At 32.6% G+C, this 19,573-nt stretch overlaps 1 protein-coding gene across 3 annotated transcripts; it reads left to right on the top strand.

Moving 5' to 3' along the window:
- The first annotated feature begins 7,650 nt into the window (after positions 1-7,650).
- LOC121967216 (uncharacterized protein At5g19025-like) lies at positions 7,651-17,193 on the top strand. 3 transcript variants are annotated; one of them, XM_042517308.1, is made up of 3 exons: positions 7,652-8,379; positions 14,857-14,931; positions 16,894-17,193. In XM_042517308.1, exons 1-2 carry the CDS (start codon positions 7,712-7,714, stop codon positions 14,876-14,878), a joined length of 690 nt encoding a protein of 229 aa, XP_042373242.1. In that variant the 5' UTR covers positions 7,652-7,711; the 3' UTR covers positions 14,879-14,931; positions 16,894-17,193. The 3 variants fall into 3 exon arrangements, with proteins under 3 accessions (XP_042373240.1, XP_042373242.1, XP_042373241.1); XM_042517306.1 differs by lacking the exons at positions 14,857-14,931; positions 16,894-17,193 and adding an exon at positions 11,872-14,850 and having other exon boundaries at positions 7,651-8,379; XM_042517307.1 differs by lacking the exon at positions 14,857-14,931 and having other exon boundaries at positions 7,655-8,379.
- The last annotated feature ends 2,380 nt before the right edge of the window (positions 17,194-19,573 follow it).

The raw sequence follows: 19,573 nt of genomic DNA on the forward strand, positions 1-19,573 counted from the left end.
GAAGAGGGAGAAATTTCTTCCATGTCATCTACGGAAATAATAGAGTAGATGGAAGATGTGTCTGAGACGTCTGATTGAATTTCTACTAAATCTAAATTTGTGCAGGTGACTAATTTAGCTTCTCTAGTATATAGGTTTTTCTTATTTGGGTAGGCAGAAGACAAATGTCCTGGTTCATTACAAGCAAAACAAGTAATAGTATTAGCATAAGTTTTCTTTTATTTGTATTTTCTGACATGTTTTTCTTTATTTAAATATGGTTTCTTTTCTCTGCTTTTCCGAACATAATATGTTTTTCTTGGTCTGGCATTTTTAGTTTTAGCTGGTTGTGTAGTTCCTTTAGTATTTCGATAATGCTTTTGTTTTTGTTTAGGTATCATTGAACCATACTTTTGGGGGGGTATATATTTGACTACAAAACTCATATTGTTGGTTTTTAAGTTGTTTTTGAATATGAATATAAGTCCATTTTTCTTTTAATATAGAAATTATGTGTTGCATACGTATTCCTATATTGTCATATTGTGGTGCTACTTTCATGTCTGTCCAGACCTTGTGTATTTCCTTTCCTAATTCCCCTGAAAGTTTACTAAATAGTCATTCTCCTAATTTTGGGTTACAGTAATTTCCTGATACTACTGTTAAGGCAAGAAAGTCATTGCAAAAAGGTTTAATCCAATTCCAATTAAAAAGTTATAATTGTTCTAAATCTCTCATAGCTTCTTTTTGTCTAATATCTAATCCGGTATTAGCATCTCTTGCTGTAAAAAGTCTGTGGATAGTATAACAAAAATTAAGTATATTATTACCTTGTGAAGCAATCCTAGCTATTTCTTCAAGATGAGTAGTTTTATAAGATTCCCATGCTGCTCTAGCTACATCACCTAAATAATTTTCTCCTACTCTTATCATAGCTTCACCAGATTCTATATTTAATTCATGTTTTGCCTGGTAGTCTCTTTTGACAGAGGCTATTCATTGTTCTAAATAAGTGTCATACATTTGTGGGTCGTCACATTCTCCTATAGTAAGTAAGACTGGATTCTTTCCAAAGTATGTAATTTCTGGTGGTCTTCTTTTCCCTGTAGTTCTTAACAAAGGATTATTATTGGTATAAGGATGAATTTGTGTTCTTGGAGGATGCCCTTCTCCATAATCCATAGTTCTCATGGAACTTTCTGGGTATCTTACCTGTAAAGGTTGTGGTGTATTGGTAGCACTAGATTCTGCATAATCATTAAAACAACGTTGGAAAAGTAGTCTTTCTTTTTAGCTATAATATTATGATCCTCATCAAAATATAACATATAATCTTCATCTAGCTTATGATGCAGTATGTCAAAAGTTTCTAATTCTGTAAGATCTTTTTGTGTAAAATAATTAGCTATTTCAAATGGAAGGTAGACGTATTCATTTAAATCATCATAAAATAGGAAGTTGTCTTTTTCTTTTTGTGAGTGTGTACTGATCTTTATGTTCATTAGATTTAAAGTAAGTTGGTTATTTTCCTGGCTGTCTTCTTGGGAAGTTGAGGGTTTGTAATTATGAAATCTTACTATTGATTTACCATGTCTATCTTTATAGATTATGGATTCTCTTGGTTGTAGTGTTTGTGGGGGTAATATTTAGATTTAGGTTAAGATTCCAGTCTAATCCAGCAAGTAAGTTAGATGAAAAGTCTTTGGGTTTGATGAAATAAATTCCCCTTGTCGTGAGGGTTTCTATTATATTATTAATTTGTACTTTGAAACTGTTGTTTATGCTAGTCATTGTTTTTCCGAGAAAGATTATGTCTATTTGAATATTATGTTTCTGAAAATCGCCATATCCCCTGGCTTGAACAAAAATTTTAATATGGTCAATAAAGTCTGGAATGATCATATTAAATTGGGACAAAAATACGTAATTCCTAGATTACTATTCATATCTATTTCTATAAGTCCAATAACCGCTTTGTCATTGTCAGAGAACCTTGAGTCATATAGTAGTAAAAAGACTTTAGCTCCTATACTTTTTCGAGTAAGTCCTCTGAGGCCAAACACAATAAGTCCTAGGTGAATATAGTTATGTTTTCTTTGTAAGAGTAGTCTAGCTGATTCTTCATTCATAAGGTTAAATCTTTCTTCTCCCCCATCTAGTAGGTGTAATAGTTGGGTTCTATGATGTCTATAAAGTGAAGTGGAAACGGATAACAACCCTTGATGATATAATCATTTTGGGTTTAGTGTATTTAATTGTTCATTAGAGAAAGTGTCTAAGTTTTGGTCTATATCTATAAGTTCTTCTAATTGATAGGTAGCCTGAGTGCTTGTAGATTTTCTGGATATCATAGAGAGATTCTTTTAAGGTCTTAGTGTATGTGAGGAACTAGAAAAACTTTCAACTTGTGTTTTAGTTTGTAGAGCCATTAGAAGGTGAATCTTATATTTTTAAGAATTTATATGTGGTAGGTGGGTGTTTAGTAATAGTTTTTCCTAGGGAAAGTTTACTAAGATCTTTATTTATATTTTCTAATGTTTGCTTTAGATCTTGTGCCTGAGTATTTTATGTATGTGATTTTCCAAAGTAAGAATTTGATTTTCTAAGACTGTAAGTCTATAATGCAAAGAAGTAAGTAAGGCTAGGATCGTGTTATTCTGTTGTAATAGAATTTGGTCTCCTGGGCTTACTAAGGCAGAATTGCTATAGCCTATATCTTTGGATTTAGTAAATTGTTGGGAATATTCTAAAGCTTCCTTGTAATGGGAATTAGAAAATTGGAGCTTGTTCATAAACTAGTCCGAAGAGAATCTTAAGACTCTGATACCATTTATATTTTTTTTTTCTTTCTTCTCCCTCATCTGACACACACACACACACAAATATATATATATATATATATATTTTTTTGGTACTCATAAGATGAGTAGCATAAGATAATTGTTTTTTTATTTTTTATCTTTGTTACCCTTTCCCTCTCGATCAGCGAGCTTTGAAAAAAGTTTTTTTTTTTATCTCCTCTTTATTTTTGAAAGAATGGTGTATCGTACTCTTAAAAGTCATTAACTTAATTAGGTATTTGTACCCATGGTTTATATCTATAACATATACTTTCCTCTATATTAAAAATAATATTTAAAATATTATATAAATAAAATATTAACATTTAAAATAAGACGATTTATCATTATTTGAACGTTGTTTTGTAAATTTCCTGAAAAAAAAACAGATGGAAAATAGATCGGCACAAAAAAAAAAATTTGTTTACCTAATTAATTAACTTTCAGCTAACTACTTAATTTCCCTAGTGGTGAGCACAGTGGTCACCATGCGCTAATTTTTATTTTATTTTATTATTTTATGGGGAAAAAATAGACTGTTGAGAATATTTTTCATATAAAAAGAATCGGACATTCTTCGTATGAAGGGCTGTTAAAAATATTCTTTTTCATATTAGATCAGGGTCGCAACAAATTAAATTTTAGAGGATCCATAAGAATTCTTAAAGTAGGGATAAAAATAAACCAAATTCAGATGAAGTTCCTAAGGCCATCATAAGTCGCATTTGAAACCTGATCTCACACTATTGTTAACAATCGGATGGCTCTCGACTAAGGATGCACATAGGTGGTGACTCGGAGGACATCGCACATAATCATGCAGGGATTGTCGTGGCTCGAGGGGTGTCGCGTCGAGAAGGGCATTACGTAGGGATCATTATGTCGAGGAGGGCATCGCGCCATGGAGGGCGTTGCGTCGAGGAGGGTGTCGCGGCAAGAAAACCTAACTTCGGAGCTCGCCGAGAGGGGCAAGGAACTTCGGAGAATGTCGAGAGAGAAAGGGCAACGAAAATAAAAAATTTAAAAAACATTGACGGGGCACTGCTATACTAGAAATCACATATAATCGTGCAGGGATCGTTGGGGAGAATACCAGCTATGTATATATATACCTAATATTTTTTCAATTCTATTTTTTTTACTTAATATTATAACCCGATCTCAAAATCCTAATGTAAAATTGTATTAGCATAAGCTAGAGCTTAAAAAAATTTAAAAAGAAAAAAAAATCACCATCAATGGAGCTTAAAGTGCCGTCCATGCTGGTATATATATATATATATATATATATAATTAATAAATTTAGACTTCATTTAGGTTAATACGGATAAAATATTAGAATAACTAATAATAAATTAAGAAATAAACATAAAATAATATGTATGATTTTATTAGAATTTTAGGAATTTAAATTATATTTTGATGAGTCGACTGAACGATTTAACACTTAGTTCGGTTATTAAATCCTAAGTTTAAACCTTCCCTCTTCACAACTGTGCGCTCCGCCATGCCGTCTTTTCTCCATGTGCATGCATAACGATGACGTTGCTTTAGTCACATGGACAGTCGCACATGTATTCTTTTCCCCATCATCACAACAACCATCACGAATGAGCTGCTTTTTGTCATTGTTGGCGACACTTGTAGTTTGGTTTCATAACCCTGTCTAACAACGCGTGAGCCACCACTTTTGCACGCTACACGCGGCCCTCCTAATACCTCTTAGTAGTTTATTTATGTACTTTGACTGTCTATGAGACAGGTCGTGATAGCGTAATTTACTCACAATCAGTAGCGAGATAACTTGACATATCCTAACACTCTACACATAGCAAGGTATATAAGGTCTGAAATTTTATAATTAAATTGCTCAAACTCCAAGGACATACATTACACATGTATTCATCAAGAAATCAAGTATATAACCATCTAACTGTCATGGTAGGAAGAGAATATCCAATAAACATTAGGATGTGCAATCGACCCCTTTTAAATGGTCAAATAGTACCATCTAATTACATCAAATAAAATAAACCAAAATAAAATAAACCAATAACTAAGTAACTCAATATGTTAGGAAAAATACCTTGAACATTTTATAATAATAATTCAAAACTTGCTAACTCTTAACTTTACGTACCTCCACACTTTATTAAAATAACATCCATATGAAATTTCCAGATCGAACTTAAGCATCAGAATAGGTAAAAGAATTCATCTCATTGTTTATGATTACTTTACTTCAACCTCTGATTCATTTGGCCAAATCTTTATCCTATTATTAGGTTTTTTTTGGTAGTGTTCACCTGTATCCTTTAAATCAAATTCCACCACATCTTTTTCCTCTATTTTAATAAGAATTCCGATATTCTCTAAACCAAATTTCTTACCATTTTTTCTTCTATTTTGGTAAGAATTTCAATATCCTCTAAGCCGGATTTCTACTCTTTTTTTCTTTCATCTTGGTAATTAAGAATTTTGGTATCCTCTAAGCGGATTCCATCCTCCCTTTTTTCTTTGTTTTGATAAGAATTTCAATATATTCAGAAGGACTCCTTATCCATCGGCCTCTATTGTTTCCAATATAATCCTTTAATCTGATTAGTAATTTCATTAATTATCAAATTAATTAATTAATTAAAGCAACTTAATAAGCTAATTAATTAATCACTCAATTAACTCATAAATTCATGACCCAATTTGTTATCTAATTTACTAAGTAGACTAATTAATATCAATTATTAATCAATTAGACTAATTAATTATTTCTTTAAATAAATCCACAACCTTAATTATCTATCATTACTCATTAACCAAACAACATAATTATTACCTGTTAATTAGTCCATCCATTACTCAACTTATTAATCAATCTTTTTATTACTTCAATCAAACAACAAAAAAAATAAATCTCATTAACCATTTGTTAATTAGCACGTTGATACTAGTTTACTAAATCTGGAATTAAAGTTCAAATTATTAATTAATCTGTTATGAAATTGCTTAACCAATTCAATCAACTAAATCCTATATTAATTAACTAGCCTCAATTAATTACTTAATTAATCTCTCAATCATCCTTATTAATTGATTAATCTATTCAACTAATTTAATCAACTAAGTTAATTAAATTACTCAACCGATTAATTAATTAATAATCTTAATTATGCAAACCCCCTCTAATTAATTAATCATATTAATCAAATGGCTTAATTAATCGACTACTGCTCCAATAATCAAACTATACTAATAAATTGGTTAATATTACTTGATCACCCATTAAATAGGTATTTAATCAGATTGTTAGTTAATATAATTAATCGCATACTAATCAATTTCAATCAATTAATGAATACTCACCAACCATTTAACCAATCTATGAATAATAAATTATAAATAATTTAATTCATTAAATATGTAATCAAGATTAGATTATTATATCATAAATAAATCACATAGTAGACCTATTCATCTATCCGTTAATAAATTAAACTTAACTAACAATTTGATTCAAATAAATAAAATAAACCTTTCAATTAATCAAAGAAATAAATCTTGATTTTAATTAATCAAGCAACATGGTTCATAACGAAAAGTCATCAGAATGAATACAAGAAAAAGAAAAAGAAAAAAAAAACATATTCATTACCAATAAAACATGTGTTGCACATCAAAAACCTACATAATATGATCTATATAATATAGAAACTGAATATTAGAAATGTTAACAAATTAGTTTGATGATCAATAAAGATAAGACGGCTATTTCACAAGTAGATCAGACGACTATTTCACAAGTAGATCGTTGTAAATCAATTTCTCAAGTGAATGAGAAATTAATATCTAATGAAGGGTTGCCCGATATGATCGAATAGAAATTTGATTCATATACGAGTTAAATTCATGGATAAACGCTAACTTGAGTATGTGTAATCTGAGGGGTATGAAATTATAATTAATTTTATTGATTGATTTATTGATTGATTAAAAGATTCATGATAATATTAATTAATTAATTAATATTTAAAAAATTAAGTAAATAGATAATCATATTAATCAATTAAATTAATTAATCATAATAAAAATATTTAAGTGAAAATGTTTAAAGGACAAGATACATCCCATATTCTTTCATCTCTTAAAATAAATCTTTCACCTCTTAGGAGTAACCCTTATTCTTATAAAACAAACCACTTTCCTTCCACTTCATTCTTAAGTTATGAATTCTCCTCTTGGGTTCTCTTCTCTCTCCTCTCTCCTCTCTTAAAAGTTTCAAGGCTTCGAAAGTTTGACATGACTCGAATTTGAAGTGCTTCTATTTCGAGATGTAAGTCGTTGTATCTTGGAAGACGATTGCCAATAAACAATAAGTACCTCAGCGGGAAAATATTCTTAAGGAAAAAAGGTCTCGCCTTCATCTCGACCTTAATACTCTTATCCTTAGGGATAAGTTTACCTAGCCTTCACCTCGACCTTAATACTCTTATCCTTAGGGATAAGTTTACCTAAAGAGGCTGTGTCGATATCCGAAAGGATAACTCGATGACCGACGAGATTAGGTCGGTAGTGAAGATGTCAAAAAGGGTATGTCTCTTACCCGAAGGGGTACTATTTCGATATCTAAAGGGGATGTCGAAAGTATAAATAGGATAAGGTCCACATGATCATACCAATCTCCACCGGTTAGAATCATCAACTCATCGTTGAGATGACTAATCGGGTCCAACTATTAGGTATCAACATCGAAAATTAATATTCTCATATTTGTTTTAAAGAAAAATTTCTAAACTAATAAACTAAAGTTTAAAGTATTCTGTAAAGTTAGGTGTCTGTTTTGTAAATTGCCAAAACAGAAAAGAGGCACCATCCCCTCATCCTCCTCCTGCACTGCCATGCGCCCCCATTCTCATTCCTCCTCTTCCAAGTCCTCGAGGCGCCACTCCTCGACCTTCGACGGAGGCGGCGGCGGCGGCCACCACCACCTCCTCCCCAGCATCTCCATCTGCGCCTCCTGCAAGAACTCCCCCTCCGCCGCCACCCTTGACCTCCTCATCCTCCTCCTCATTCTCTTCTGCTCCGCCTTCCTCACTGCTTCCTCCCTCGCCCACGTCTTCCGATCTCTCGACCTCCTCCTCCCCGCCGCCTCATTCCGCCACGCACCCTACCCCTACCTTGCCGCTCTCCTCCTCTTTCTCGCCGCCTTCTTCGCTGTCGCCTTACTCTCCTGCTTCCGGCCATGCTTCCTTCCCTGGTCCCGCCTCCGCTTCTGCGGAAGGCCTCGCTGCCGCGGCCTCAAGAAGGCCCTCGAGTTCGATGTCCAGCTTCAGACCGAGGAGTGCATCCGCTCGCCCGACCCCGCTCAGGTCGCCGCCTTGAAGGAAATCGACGATCTACCCTGGAAGGGAGGTCAGCAAGGTAACAACCCCGATTATGAATGCCTGCGCGTAGAGCTCAGGAGGATGGCTCCGCCCAATGGCCGTGCCGTCTTGTTCTTCCGTGCCCGATGCGGTTGTCCACTGGCAAAGCTCGAGGCCTGGGGACCCAAGCGCCGGCACAAGAAGTGAGCTCCCTTGCCCTTTTTCTTCTGTGTTCTCTGAGTTTGTGATCCTAAATATTGACAGCGGAAAATTTTCAGATCTAGTTATTATGCTAGCATTTTTGTTACAAAAAATTAGAGGATCATCTTCTGGCGATGAGCCATTCCAGTCATTCAGATTGTGTAGACAAGGATTAAACATGGCTATGGTATTAATCTATGATTCTATTAATGTAGATAAGGATTAAACATTCTGGCTGTGGTATCAATCCATGACTCCATTAAACTGGCCTGGCCTTTTTTTTTCCTTGGTATAAATTCTGTCGTATTTCTACTGGGTGTCGGATTACGAGCATGACCTTAGTTCTAGAAATGTTATTTTCCTACAAATAAAAAGTCATGGCTTCTTTCAGAGACATGCTTTTAACCTTCAAGACCAGAATTAAACAGCCATAAAAAGAATCTTATGGATTAAGTGTTATGAATGTTTTTATTTTCAATCTCCTGCAAGTAGAGAGTAAAAGAATTTATAAGAAACCATTATGAAGATATAAGGGGAATATATGTTTGATCTAATAGAGGGGTCCCTAAACAAATATATTAACTTCTTAGGGTGAGTTTATCTAAATAGATGAACTCACCAGAAAAAGTTATGGCTTCTTTCAGAGACATGTTTTTAACCTTCAAGAGCAGAATTAAACAGCCAGAAAAAGAATCTTATAGACTAAGTGTTATGAGTGTTTTTATTTTCAATCTCCTGCAAGTAGAGAGTAAAAGAATTTATAAGAAACCATTATGAAGATATAAGGGGAATACATGTTTGATCTAATAGAGGGCTCCCTAAACAAATATATTAACTTCTTAGGGTGAGTTTATCTAAATAGATGATTCAAAAGATCCATTTAGGGAATATTTTACCAGACAATTTGCAAGGATTTGATATTCACACTTTGGATAACTCTAATGGATCCAAGTGAGACTTGGTCTCATTTGCTAATTAGGTTCTTGATGGGACCAAAATTGTTAAGGGAATACCATACCATACAATTCAAATAGATTCTTGTATTCACACTATATGACTCAAATAGAACTAGGTGATATTTACTGAAGTTCATTCAGCTAGGTTCTCGATAGGGTTAAGTTAGCTAGGTTGGTGGGGTCAAGTTGGTGTGATGATATTCTACTGGATAACTTGAAAAAAAAATCCAATATTAACACTGAATGACTCAAATAGATGCAAAGTGATATTTAACCATATTCACCAACTAGGTTCTCGAGGGTGTCAAGTTGGCAAGGGCATATACAAGAATGCGATGTGGAACCTGACTGAGAATAAGACCTTTATTAAGCTATTTTTCCTATTCATCCTTGATAGAACAGGAATTATTTAGAATTGAATAACTGCTTCTGTAGCATTCAATTCTTGATTTTTGTGGACCATTATTGAAGACTAAAGGCAATGGCGTGCCTAATTTTATAAGGGTTCCCGTCTTTTTGAATACAGTTGGATAGATAACTTGTATGCAATTTTCCTTCTCATATCTACACAGTCTACCCTATCATTTTGGTATTCACCCCATTTTACTATCTTCTTTTTGTACTATGTTAACCAGCAAACCCCCTCTAACATGTTCCATGTATTAATATCACATATCTGGATTAGTAGTTACATCTTAATCTCTAACTTTACAATAGGAAAACAATAGGGTGTGTAAATGTATGATTGTTTCAATCTATTAATATATTAAGTTACTATAGGGTATATACATGTTCAAAGATAACTGACAAATTCTATAGTTAGACAAGTTGAATATATTAGAGTAGAAGATGTATTGGTTGAGTAACCAAAGAATATATTAGTTAATAAATTATTTTAATTGATTTGAATATTAGTAGTGATATAAAGTTACTTAAAGTACAGTGGAGGATTAGATTCATCCTACTTTCCCCAAATAGTGGGGACAAAAATGGCTAATTGATGATGACTTTAATGTTCTCCAATTTGCCTTACCTTCTGTGTGATTGGTGTCATTGAAAGTGTTAGGCGTTTTAACTTAAGGCACTATAGGCCTTTTTCATTGCCCAAGAAGTGAGGTGCTTACCTAGTTGAAGCAAGATGCTTAATTTATAAAAATGAAAAATTATTAAAATTTTGAGAAAATCAAGAAAATAAATATTACACCTTGAAGATTTATTTTCTTAGCTGATCAAAATCAACCTCATCTTCATGATTTGCTTCTTTTGAACTTGTCTAATGTTGAACTTGTTGCCTACATCTTTGTTCCCCAATTCCAATAATCTTTGCTATATACAATGATATGCCAATTTATCACCGTGAATACCATATCAACGCTATTATTTGACATATGTTTGTAGCCATATCCTTAAACCATTCATTTTCATCTTCAATATATATTTAAAGATAGAAGATCAAAGATTTTTTGCAAATTTTATGAAAAGTTTAATTACTTGGTTATACTTTATTTACACCAAGCATGTCTTTTTAATGCTCCAGTGTATTTCTTTTTGTTCCTTTATAAATTTGTTGCACTAAACCACTTTATAAGATCCTTGTGGTTTCACCAATTATGTGATCTAGATTTCGTAAGACACTCCATAAGAAGAGTATAGATCTTCTTGAACTTTCTCTATATTTGTGCAAAAATAATTTTGAAAGCTTTTTATTGTATTGTGTTTTTTTTCTCTAGAAGTGGAAGGACTTAAAAGATACTCTTGTCTTGATGGTTAAACCATGTGATCCCAAGATTGTTGCATCTCATATTCTTTTAATCTTTTTCTTTATCATTAACACTTCTAAATTTATTCTTTTGACAGTTCTTTTATATGAAATTATTCTAAAATTATGTCCTGTTGGCATTAACAATTTGCAAGGAAATATATGTTATATTAAGCTACAGCACATCTAACCATCTCTCTTGGTTGTGAACTGCCTCATCGTATCTAAATTAATTTTATCAGAAATATATCCAACTCATAAAAGGTGCCCCGTCCAAAGTCTTTTTAGCATATGTCATCTTTTGCTAATGTGTAACACAAGCTCAAACAAATAAGCCGCAAATGGAGTCTGGTTCAATATAAACAGTCTCTGGTTTCAATACTTTGATTAAGTTCAGCAATAGTAAATTATGGTTTTTTGAAGATAGGTAGTTTGCATGATTGTTTTAATTGTTGAATGAATAACATTCTTTCTCATCAATTTTGTTCAAAAACTTGCTAAGCAACTAATGTTTTTTTATCCAAATTGTAGAAAAGCAAAAAAATCAAGAGATTTTATAAACAACATACTAGATGAACGTGAACAATACACTAGAAAATTTTCTTTTTCTCCATGTTGATGAATCTTCCATGAGAGATCAACCATGTTACTCCTAGCTTCTTTGTAAGTAATGTAACTAGTTCATGTGCATGATAATCTTAGATATGGTTTCAAGTGCCAATCAATATTAGTTAACATGGTTGTAATTTATCTTCCAACTGTTGTTTGTGCTGGAATAGTTCAAATGGTATTGATCAAGACAAAGCTTATCTTATCCAATAATGTACGGAGTTGGCCTAGGCAAGAAGATTTTCTTTCGATGGCTTGTCCTTCGTTTCTGTCCGTTACTTCTAGGAGGAGATAAAGCACTACAATAGCGAAGGGGCAGGGGTCGAAGAGAAGAATAAACCAAAGCACTAGATGTAGTAAAGAGGAGTTACATTTGAGTCAGAGAAATGGAGATGCTTTCATATTTTGTACCTTGCTCAAGTTCTAGTTGTTTCAGTCCAAGTGCAACTCATGGTGGCTAACTAACATATATTTTTATATTCATGGACATGTAGAGAAAGTTATGAGTGCATTATTTAGTTTGGATCTTAAAGAATTGTGAAAGTGATGCCACTAGGATTGTATGAAAACATAATCTTCCATTTGATGCACAACTATGATGGCGTTAATAAGTTATAATCATTGATCAAGATGGTTGTTATATTTTATAAGTTGTTCCTCTAAAATTTTATTTCAATAGGTTGTCTTGTTGTTACAACTTTATATTTAGTGGGAAGCAAGTTAAGTGAAATATAATTATAAGATTAAAACTCATTTGAGTTGAGCTTAACAGATTTTGAAGCTTGCCAAAATGTGCCAAGCGTCGGTATGATTCAAGACCAATACCATACTGTCCTGAGCAGAGATAAAAAAATCCAGAATGAATCAATACTTTAAGCCTTGGTTTTAGTCTTTTAGATTTACTCCCTTACTCAAATTGCTTCAACCATCATTCTAGAACCAATTTGAATTAGTAACACTCAATAAAATCCTTGCTTAAGACAAGAAGCAAAGTGTTGGAGTTAATAGTTGAATGAGTGTTTAACAGAAGTTAATCTACCTTTAGAGTATTATTACTTCAAGTGTTATGTTAGAGTCCATATGTGCATGGAATGGCACTCTTGATGGAATAGCATTTTTCAAGTTGTTATCACAACCAACTTTCTGTTAATGTAAGGGTTTTCATCTAGAATCCCTTTAGGGGAAGGTCACTGGTTTCACACAACAGTGTGAGCTCCCCTCTTCCCTCCTCTCCTTTACATAGCCTTCTTCTTTTCTCCTTTATCTCCATTTGACACTTTGTTTTTATCCCCTATCCATGTGTACCTCCAGATCTTTGTCCTCCATATCTTGCTCTAGTCGTCTATCACTAGATCTCCAACCTTTAGATTGCGTGCTAGGTATCTTCTTCACCATCCGCATCTTGTAGATTGTCATCTAGAAGTTGTTCCAGTCAACAATCTGGGGCAAAAAGCAAACCTTTGCATCGTGATGACCTTGTGTTTTTTTTTTTGCAACCATTGCTATAGGAAGGCCTTGCAAATTCATCTTCAACATCCTATCTTCATCCAGGACACGAGATCCACAGAAAAAGCTTCCTTCCTTCTTGAACTTGCTAAAAGTTCACAGATCTATGAGGTGTTGCTAGAGCCTAGCTAGACTTTCCTGCTCTGCTGCCTGGAGAAGTGATGAACCTTATATTAGCTCCTTCCTCCTCCACTTCTTTGCCACTGAAACCTAAAAGTTTTCTGTGCTTCCATCCTACTTCTATTACCTCATCATTGTGCAATCCAGCGTGGATGAATTCCTTGTTTGCAATGGCCTCGGTTGGCTTGCCTCCTTCCTGCCTTCCTAACCTGCAAGTACATGACTTAGCTTCACCTATGACATGCGCAAGCAACTTATTTAATCACAAGTTCATAGACCTAGTCCACACTTGTGACATGACATCTCCTCCATCAGTGCCATTTGCACTCTTAGCTAACTATACCTACCATGGCCTTTGGAACGTTTGCTATTTAAGCTCAACCTAGATTGGTGAAGCTTGTGCAGGGTCAAATTTTAAAAAAGAGATACTTTAGCAGCAAATGAAAGCATTACAAGGTAGCGATTAAAAAATTGACAAAGTGTAGAAGCAGTGAAAAATGGAGCATGAAAAATAATGAAAAGTTTAACAAAAAAAAAAACGAGTTTCTGGATCTAAAAATAAAATAAAAAATATATACATGTTAAAACAAAGTGGCCTTAATTTAAAATAAAGAGGGTGAAGATTTACAAACTTGAAGGCTAGGTTTTTGCAGCAGCACTGCATGATCTTCTCTTCTATAATTTTTGAAGTATCTTCCTCTTTTTCCTCAAGTGATTAATTCTGAAGTAGTATATCAAACTTATTGTCATCGCTTATATGTTTGTGTTCATGTTAAGAATAATATCAATAATTTGGATAAACATCCACATTTGCTATGTGATGGCATACAGAATTTCACTTTGGCAATATGGTTCTAAAACAAGAATATTAACTGTTGACGTTTTAAAATACTTCTGTGACTGATTGTTTTCCCCACAATTTTAACGGACATGCTAATGGATTACTTTGATGCAACAGACAGGATTAGAGTGAAAGAAATAAAGATGCATATCTAGTGGCGCTGACATGCATTTACAAACTTCAGTCTTTATTTACACGATGCTAACATTCATATATCTTCACATCTCAGCTTCTCTTCTAGAAAACTCCAGCAACCCTGCTTATATAAAATTAATAAACTAGATGCTTTGAAGTTTTCACCAGTTTATATATGATAAAGTTGTGGAGAGTAAAGATATTTGACTAAAACTTGGTTCTATGTGGTTCTACTGAAATAAACTGTTAAAATCTCTGATATGTAGATCTAATTAGGTTCATTGAACCCAGTGTCATCAACAATATTATTATTATTTATGTGTGAACTATATAGCTGTACTTTTAAGTGACAAATAGATGATCTCACTGATTGTCCTTACGAGGATCCTTAAACTATAAGTGATTTCTGATATGATGCTCAAACTGCTAAATTGATTTTTTATGTTAGTTCCAATGCCTTTTCCTACTTGAATTTTTAGGAGAGCAAATGCATCAATATACAAACCATCTCGTTCATGGCTAATTGCAACTGTAAATGTTCCTGTTCTTCCAGGGTTATGAAATCTCTTCTGTAGCTCTCGAAGGCTTTACTTCATGGCAATATAATCATCCATATATCTTCTGTCTGGTATCCTTTATAAGTGCATTTCCATTTTCTTAGGCTCTTAATGCATAATTGGATTATTATAATTCTGCATAATGCTAGCTTCTAAGTAGCAGATGAAATTTTAGTATTCAACTTTCTACTAATCTCATTATACTTTGACTAACAATAACATATAGTGAGAAGATTTCTGACAATGATCTATTGTGAGAAGAATTTGTAGCAAAATTTAAGGCATATGATTATTTCTATGGTGGCTTATGGACTAAAAATGAGAAGTGTATCTACTGGATTGCTATAGATAGGAAAGACAATATATCAGATCAAGACACATTGTCACACAAAATTATTATTATTATTATATTTTTTACCAATTAATAGGTAGAGAGAAGACAGTTAGAATAGAGAAGAGTTTTTGATGTCATCTAGTGGTATCACTATATTCATCTCATGAAAAAAATGAAATTTATGGCTACAATATAATTAAGTATATTTTATGGATTAAGAGTGCCGGAGAGCAACCTCTAAAAAGTTATATGACCAAGACAAGAATATGATAGATCTATGGGATTAACAAAAACAAAACAAATAAGAAATATTGTCATTAGGAAGTATTTAGATGCAATTCTAAGAGCATCCACATCAGCTTCCGTAAACACAAAATTTATCTTAAATTTTAAATTTTATGAATTTTTTTTTCCATCACCTATCCTATCCATTTCCTAAATTTAGATGTCATGAATAGTACTTCTTTAAATTTAGGGAATGAAATCCATTCCCTAAATATTAAAATATCATGAATAATACTTCTTTAAATTTAGGGAATGAAATCCATTCCCTAAATATTAAAATGTCATTTAATTTGGAAGAGAGAAAAAAAAAAGGGAATGGATTGGGTAATGAAAAGTAGATATTACATAATAGTGAGAAAAAAATAATAAAAAAAATGGAAGAGAGAGAAGAAAATAAAAAATTTAAGATAATGGAAAATTTAGGATAGTTGTTGTAGTGTGTAGTGAAAAATGATGTTATAAATTTAATAAAGTGGATGATTTGCCGTGTTGATGCTCTAATAGATAGCAAAATTAGAAACATATGTTAAGATGAATTATGTAGTTGTTAGTTATACAAGTTAAACCAATTGTAGTTGAGAGCTTGACTGATTGTGAGGTAGAGAGCTACAATCTTAAAAAATCGAAAGAGTGCCCTTTTTTATCCAGATCATCAAAAGGGCACTCCTCTTTTATAAATTATCAAATCAGCACCCCACCTATATTTTTCTATCCAAAATACTTTTGTGGGTTCTATCTTGGAGCTACTTTGTACCAAACAACACCACCTTAGAGATGCTTTGATTAGTTTGGGTCAAAACACCACCACCTTGGATTTGCTCTGTAAGCACCATCTGGGAGCCTCTTTGTACAACGCAGGGCACCCTTTTGATTTTCTGCCATCTTATATTAATGTAGTAGTTGGGGGGTAATGGTTCGAATGACGTGTCAGTTATTCAGTCCATGAGGTGTTGTGGATGTGAAACAATTGAATGTGTTAGGACTGACAAGGGTAAACCCCTCTCAACAGTGCCATTATGCAAATTCAAACCCTCAACTTTTGACAGCAAACCCTCCAAATCTAGTTCGTTTGCCACTAGACCAAACAATTGCTAGTTCAGTCTTTGTATTTTTCAAAAACTTTGTTGATCCTCAAGTAGTAGAAAAAAGGTAAGCAAAGCTCTTGATTATCTAACAGTTGACTACTCAGTTAAAATACTGGATCTCTCCTTTATGGCATGCATTTCACTGCTAGGTCTACGACTATTCTATTCTTGTGATGACACCCTTGAACTTTTATCTTCAACTTGATTTGCTATTGAAATTTGTTAGCAGCACACTAACGTCCTGTCCTTTTTCAACAAGAAGATTGTATTGTCATTAAAGTTCTAAATTATTTTGATAATGAACTAAATAAACATTATTGTTTCTGTAGGGCCGTAGCAAATATATCCAGTGGTGGTGGATGATACCGGGTGGGTTCATGATTCATCCTTCACAATATCCGTTCCCGTTGGCAGCAAAACCTCTTCTATATTCTCAAACATATAAAGGAAAGAAAACATGAAACACGGATTCCTGCCATCATCTGGCACAAGGGTATCCAGCGTCCAGACTAGTATGATGTGTTTCAAATGTTGATAAGACTTGATGCACAATAAAGCACATCTACTCTTAATTCCCAATGAATATTTTGTGAACATTTTTGATATAATGGATTCATGGATCAATTAAATCTATTTCCTTAATCTGGATTCACATATACAACACATATGAGCTGTGAAGGTGCCAGAGTAACCACATGGTAAGAAAAAATTTGGCCTTATGTGTCAGTTTTACTCTTGGAATGTCATTTGGTTGAATTAGGCAGTTGTATGAGCGTTCTGTTTAAAATAGTTAACATTGGTTGGTATATTCTTCATTTAACGATCTGTGCTGGTAGTTTGTTAGCCTTTGGATGAATTTAGTTACAACTATATAGCAATTATAAATAGCCGTTACAAGGTGCAACTATCAGTGAGTAGCTACCAGAAAAATCAAAATGTACTTTATCAATTTGTTTAAAATTATTTTAATTTTATTAAAATTATTTTAAGTTGGTCAAAATTACTTTAAAATAATTGTAACTAACTACTAAATAGTTCTAGCTAAATCATAAATGGTAAACCCTAAAATTATTTAAGTAGCTATTATAATATTATAATAATATTGTATTGAATATCACAGGTTTAGCATATTATAATAATATTGTATTGAATATCACAGGTTTAGCAGTTCTAGAGTCGATGTGGTCAAAATCACTGTAAAACTAGCCATTATAATACCACAGTTGTATGTCTTAAGTAGTATATATTATAACAACTATCATACTGTACCACAATAAAAACCGTGATATCCCTGAGGTATGATATTATGGTAGATATTTAAATTGTCTAGATATGTATGGTTTGATCTTTAATTATAATATATTTATAATTTTTTTTTAAAATAGGGGTATAATTAAAGAATATTGGACTTTTAATTGATCATTACGTGTATTTTTTGATTTATCTTGATAATCAATAATTTTTTTTTTATAAAATCAGTTTAATTATCTCAAAAATAATTAATGAGATTAATTGATATTATAATAATGATAATCATGTGGCAAAAGGCGATTAGCTCGCCTCCAGCGTTCCCGTCAACCCGTCCCTATACCAACACGGGGAGGTAAGTCACGGGTGATTACTAGCCATTAGTGTAAATGGCCAAGACATGGGGGAGGTTATGCTCGGTCACGCCGAGTTTCGATTCCAAGACCTCATGTGGCAACACCCCATGTCTTAATCATCGTACCGCCCCGAGGGGACAAAATTGTATGGATAAATTTTTTATAGTGACCGACACCATCGCCGAAACGATCCCTTATCAGAAACCCCCGAAGGGATTTTTGGATGAACGGTACCACTTAATTGATAAGAGCCTGCGCAGAGAGTGCTCGAGCCTGGCACCTCAGTCAAAAAATACAACATCATAACCAGAGTACCCCTGATTCAGTTGTCAAAGGGTACAACGTCATGATTCTAAACCTTCATATATGATGAAGACATCTTATAACGAACACGAGTGATAATATACGTAGAATGATAGCAAAGAGATGAATGAGTAGCTCTTAGGATAATGATGCCCGACATAGTGCCTTTTTTGTTTCGGCATCTAAAAATTAAATTTTATTTTTATTAATTGACGGATGAATTTATTTTAACGGACGATTAATATATTAAATTGATCGAAATCTTCCCGATTTACCAACCTGCCAACTTAAAATGGAGCTTTTAAGTAATTCCTAAGGGTTTATTTGGTTCAAGTTATCATGTATAACCTTAGTTATGTGATTACTAGGTAATCACATAACCAAGATTATGAGGAATAAAATATAACCAAATGTTGTTTGGTTCAACCTAGGTAATGCAACAAAAACTTATTTGTTTGAAGGTTTTAATGAATACCTTAGTTTAATATTTTACCGTATTACCCTCAGTTACAAAATCAACTATTATTATGATTATTATTATTATTATTATTATTATTTATTTTTTTATGTTTTTTTACTTTTCTTTTTCTTGTATATTTTTTTTACTTTTTTATGTGTTTTTTAATTTTTTTAATGTTTTAATATTTTTTATATTTTTACATTTTTTACATTTTAATTTTTATTTATTTATTTTATTTTTTAAAAATTTTATTTTATTTTATTTTTAACATTTTTAAATTTTTTAAAATTTTTAATTTTTTAAAAAATTTAAATTTTAAAATTTTTTTAAACATTTTTTTACATTTTTTCTCTTTTTTCCATATTTTTTCTTATTGAAGGGTATTTTTGGTAAAAAAAATTCGTTAACCCCGGAATCAAGAAAAACCTTGTTTGGTTTGTATGTTTTTCATTTTCATTTTCTGAAAAATACATGTTTCTGAAAAATGACGTTTGGTTTGTATTTTTCATGTCTGTTTTCTAAAAAAACAGTTAGCATTTTTTAGAAAAATAGAGAATGACAAAAAGTCGTTTTCTATTTTTTAGAAATCGCGCGTTTTTCAGAAAATGAAAATGGAAAACGTGCAAATCAAACACAAGGTTA

Source organism: Zingiber officinale, chromosome 3B (assembly GCF_018446385.1).
Source record: "Zingiber officinale cultivar Zhangliang chromosome 3B, Zo_v1.1, whole genome shotgun sequence".
NCBI lineage: Eukaryota > Viridiplantae > Streptophyta > Magnoliopsida > Zingiberales > Zingiberaceae > Zingiber > Zingiber officinale.

Bases quoted from the DNA above. Each gene is read 5' to 3' on its own strand.
- LOC121967216 (XM_042517306.1), top strand. From the start codon at position 7,712: ATGCGCCCCCATTCTCATTCCTCCTCTTCCAAGTCCTCGAGGCGCCAC. The intron at 8,380-11,871 runs GTGAGCTCCCTT...GTGCTGGAATAG, and splicing joins CCCAAGCGCCGGCACAAGAA to TTCAAATGGTATTGATCAAG.